Source organism: Egretta garzetta, unplaced genomic scaffold (assembly GCF_000687185.1).
Source record: "Egretta garzetta isolate BGI_Z169 unplaced genomic scaffold, ASM68718v1 scaffold220, whole genome shotgun sequence".
Classification (NCBI taxonomy): domain Eukaryota; kingdom Metazoa; phylum Chordata; class Aves; order Pelecaniformes; family Ardeidae; genus Egretta; species Egretta garzetta.
The window spans coordinates 1,788,094-1,793,114 of NW_009258414.1; the positions used below are offsets into that span (position 1 = coordinate 1,788,094).

General features: G+C 49.4%; 1 protein-coding gene across 1 annotated transcript in view; it reads right to left on the reverse strand.

The window, feature by feature from the left end:
* The window catches only part of FGF13 (fibroblast growth factor 13), a 118,726-nt gene that overhangs the window by 58,860 nt on the left and 54,845 nt on the right, over positions 1-5,021 (reverse strand). The window contains exon 2 of the mRNA XM_035898710.1: positions 1,073-1,183. Coding sequence (XP_035754603.1) covers positions 1,073-1,183 — 111 coding nt within the window. The remainder of the gene's footprint in view (positions 1-1,072; positions 1,184-5,021) is intronic.

Consider the following 5,021-nt stretch of genomic DNA (forward strand, 5'->3'; position numbering starts at 1 on the left):
CGCCCACAGGCCCGCCCCCGCAGGGGCTGCAGAGGAGCCCTCCTCCAGCAGCCGAACTGGTTCCCTCCCGTCACTCAGAAATTCATACAGGGATGCAAAAAGGATTAAAGCGGGTGCAGGAAAAGTGTGGGAGCAAGCGATCAGACGGATAAGATAGGATACTTCCTATTGCATCTATTGCTTACTCCACCAGGTTTAAGTAAAATGAAACGATGCTTCACCTGCAAATGTTTTTCATATGAGAAGGATGGCACTTATATCAGCGCTTTTTAATAATCAAAAAGGAAGGTCTGCCTGTTGATGTTGCGGTTTGTTGCCGAAGTGGCCTGAAAAACCTCAAACTCCTTGCTCCTCCTAACTCCTTCCTCCAGAACAGAAACGGAGTTTAAGCTACACAGTACAACTATGTGAAATGCTTAAATATTTTATTCACACACACTAAGTCTATGCTCTGGTCATCTTTTCCTGTTTTCTATTCATTCTCAAAGTTGTAAAAAAAAAAACCCCAAACAAACCAAAAGCATCCAAAGCTTTTTCACAGAAAAGTTGCGGGAAATCTGGCTGAAAGCTGAAGGTATAATTAAATTTAAAAGGGGTAAAAATAATAATAATAATAATAGCGAAATGTGAACTTTAAAATGATGGTGAACTCTCATTGTGTGAAATAACGCGGCTCCGTTTGAATGAGCCCCTGTTTAAGAGTGGAGATAGCGTTATTCTATTTCAGGCACTCTGAGTAGGCGAGCAAATTTTCCCTGTCGGGAAAAAAAAAAAAATCTAATGAAAATCCAAAGGACAGCAATGAACTTCTCTAGATTACCATGGAGATAACATTTGCTTTGTTTGTCATATGTGTCATCGTTACCTCCTCTAGTTCATTATTTCTATAAGCGATTTTTATTTGCATTTCTCTCAGACCCAGTAAGCCTGACAGACTTCTGCCCCGGGAGCACCGTGTTAATGCCACTTCCACTCACTCAGCCATCCCAGGACAACAGTTTTGAACGGACCTATATGGGAAGAATAAGACACCACAATTCACAAACACACCATTTATTCTCGTGTCACTTACTATAACTACTGTCCTCCTCTTTTGTTCCATCAATTGTTCCATCTGCTTGCAACTGCAAGTGGTATCCTTGCCTGCTGTATAGCTTTGTTACTATACCTTTAAGCTGAGGCTCTGTAAAAAAACAATAGTGAGATTAATGTGGGAAATCCTGATGTGCCATTCCAAGCGAGCAGGATGCTAACCCCAAATCTCCAGGTTCCTTCTGAAGGCTGAGATATGAAAAAGACCCAAAACAAAAGCAGGGCAACCAGCTTTGCAACACTTTTCATTTAGGCTGAGATCAAATTTATGTCTCTGAAATCAATTACCCAAATGATTAAATGCCACTTTCAATTGCAATGTAGGTAGCACAGGAAAATCTGCTTCCAGTGAATACAAATTCCGGCAGTGCGCTGCTTGGCCTCAGGAGCTCAGCCCTATCTCATTTAAGATTAGAAATGAGCTGGCAAAGAGCGTATTCCGCCTTTTAAAAAGGTGTGAGTTCTTAAATGGAGAGGAAAAAGAGGACTACTACGATAGCACTAGTAAGAGCCATAGTGACAGTTGAGAGCCTAAATATATAGCAGCAAACGTTTAGCACAGGAACTGCTGCAGCTCTAATAAACAAACCCCCATTCCTTGCTGCTCCAAAGAGTACAGAGCATCCGAAGTGATAAACTCCCCAATGAGCATATGGAAAATGGAGGGGGGAACCCTGAAATCCAGCAATGTGTGGAACTGCAAAATAAATATTACCATAAGGGTTGAGGTAATTACCTCATCAGCTAGAAGAAGAAAGATCAAAACAACGCATCGTTTGGATAGATTTCTTTTTTTCATAACCCTTCTCAGATTCACAGTTAGAAAGCAAGGTATCATCTCATACAGTTTCAGATCATTCTAGACCAAAAAGTAAACAGCAACAGGATGTGCTTTCAGGTCTGTCGTTCAAGATATCTAGGTAATGCACCAGGAGTAATTGCAAAAAAAGGTCTACTTCCACTGAATCCCAATGACATCTGCATTGTAGTCATTTCACACAATTATGCTTGTCAGGAGGTGATGCATCTCCGCAGCTTGCTCCGCAACAACTTACTTAATTCAGAGATAAACACACTGTGAGGATATGATGTGTCATTTCCAATAGCCGACGTCTGGGCAAGACTCCTTGTGTATGCAATCAAAGACATTAGGGAGCTCTGCTATTTTACTTCATTTTAGAAGGAGCCGAAGGCAAAATCTCACAACAGTTTGCAGAAGTATATTATTTCCTATTAGCAACCTTTGATAAGGGTACTGATGGATGCACAATTCTTACTGACCAACTTTTCTGACAAGAAATTAACCCAACCCCCACTTTGGCTTTTTAGCCGTAACGCATCCCAAAGCTGTTTGCAAATTGTGAGCGAGGCACCTCTTCTGTGGCTGCTGAGAAAGGCAGACAGGTTAAGTGGCGAAAGGCATCGATGTTTCAGCACAACAAAGCGATAGCAACATTACCAGGGGGTTTTGCTCCTCCCACATACAAAAAAAACCCCACTCGGATCAGGGACTGAGTCTTCATGCCTGATCTTTTGCACCTCTGGCACAGAGAGCATCGCGTCTGCAGGGCAGCTGCATGTATGAGATTCCTAGAAAGGAACAGGGCACTGAAGCAAAACTCTGGGAGGTGCCAGCAAAAGCAAAAAAGCCTCATCTGCAATCAGCAAATAAAGCACGGCACAGGCATTCTATGAGGCAAGGAGACAAAACCAGATCTCTGGACCGCCAAGTTATTTAACAAACAACTGAAGGAGGTGTAGGTGTGGGAACTTTCCCTGCAAACCTCTCCCCCACAAATTAATCACATGTGTTTGTATAGGTCTATGTGTAAGACAGGCTACCGAATTACTGGTACATGAGGGCACACGGGTGAGCAAGTGAGGCAGATAGCAATGGTGCGTGCTACCCAAATAAACCAGATGTATGTGGAAGGGGAAGGGACTGGCATGGGCCACCCATGTCTATCAGATCATACAAGCCAGGAAGGGCAATACCTGCACCAGCCCTGAGGCACCAGTCCCCCTTTCCCCACGCCTGGTGCACATCCCAGTTTGCATTAAATTAAACAAAGCAACCCCCCAAAGACATAAGCCTTGCCAACCTGGTCGCCGCCTTCGCCTTTTCTTGGAGCCAAAGAGTTTGACCCTGGAAAACACATTCAACTTGTTCTTGTCGCAGCTTCCCTTGCTCTTGCTGGGGCTGTTGACACACTTACAGGCATTGGACTTCTCCCGCTCCCTGGCTTGTCTCTTCTGGCGGATCAGGGAGCTGGCGATGCCCGTCCCCAAGGCTGGGGACGCTGCCGGGCGCCTTGGCCAACGCCACCCACCGCCAATTGGCTTGGGAGCCCAGGAGACACCGGTGGGACGCTCACACCACAGCCCCAGGTCAGGATGCAACAGTTTAGCTCAAGCGTTTTTGTCTGCTGAGATCTTCCCCTTTTGATTTTCTGATGCTTTTTTATTCCTCCCAACTTCTGGCAGAGGGAAAGTTTGCAGGCAGAGGTGAGCGTTTCTACGGAGATCGAGCAGATCACTTGCAAGGTATCCCTCCGAGCTTCTCCAGACGCGCTATTCACATGCAGACATGGCACATCCACTTAGTGCAAGATCACTGCATCTCTCCTGGCCCCAATTTCTCCAGTTAAGGTTTCTCCCCACCCGTCCCCTCCCCATTCAAATCCCAGCAAACACCTGTTAGACTCCAGCAGGGGCTGTCCAGTTGCAGGGCTTTTCTGGATCCTTTTTCCTCTTCTCCCTTAAGAAGAGATCCGAAGCAAGTGGTGATGGAGACTCTGGGAGGAGGTGCCGATGCCTGGAGCCTCGGCTGCCTGCTGCCGAATGCCTCGGGAAGCCTCTTCCCCTCCGCTCCTTACAGGTGCCGCTGCCAGCGCAGCCTCCCCTCCACGGACGCGTTCAGCTTTTGCATTGCAACACTTGTCACCAGACGGTAAATAGCCAGAGCTCCCCTGACACCCAGTCGCCAGCAGCTCAGCGCCGAGACTGCAGCAGCAGCAGTCCTCAGGCAGCGGATGCACGCACTCGCACACACCCCACGAGCTGTGTGCTGGAGACAGAAATGAGGCGACGCAGCAAGCCCCTTATCACCACCCTTCCCTCCTCCTTCTTCTCTTCCTCCTCCTCCTCCTCCTCCTCCTCTCCCAGGCAAGGCAGCGAGCGGGAGACCTGCCCGGTGGTTCTTTGTGTTGAGAGTTGCGGCGGGGCCCCCGGGGTGCAGGCAGGGAGGAGGCAGGGGCGCGGGGTGGGCAGTGGGAGCTGGTGCAGCCCAGCTGCCCACCCTTGCCAGCCCCACGGGCTGTGGGTACCCGCTTTTGACTGAGCCACCTCCCGGGGAGGCGCAGACACCCAAACAAACGTGACTGCGATGAGCAAATAGCTGGCACCAGGGTTTCGGCAGCGGAGCGAGGCCACCTGGCCGGCAGCAGGAAGGTGGTGCGGGGAGGCAGGCAGGGGAGATCCAGCCACAGCTCTCCCCCCTTCTCTTCCTCCCCCCCTCCCCCCCCCCTTCTCTCAGCTCCAGTTTTCTAGGAGAGACTAGAAAATCCTCAGAGAGAGAATTTCCTTGTCACCGCCGTGTTCTCCCTCTTCCCTTTGTCCCCCCACAGTGCCTCTGTGTCCCTCGAGGCCAGGATCTCACACCAGCTGGGTTTATCTGCCCCTGGCAAAGTGGGGGCCAGGCTGCGGGGGTACCAGGGCAGGGAGAAGCAGCGGTGCCAGGATGCCGGGAGCAGAGCCTGGGGTCAGATCCTGGCACTGCAGGGTGGTTAATGCCCTGCACAGCGGACACCCAACCCTGCACACCTCCGTGCCCCAGGACATAGGAAGCAGGAGGTCCTGGGGGTCTCTTTGCAACCCACCCCCTGCTCTTCAGCACTCTTTCAAGAGCTGGAGCCTAAAATAAAGCCGAT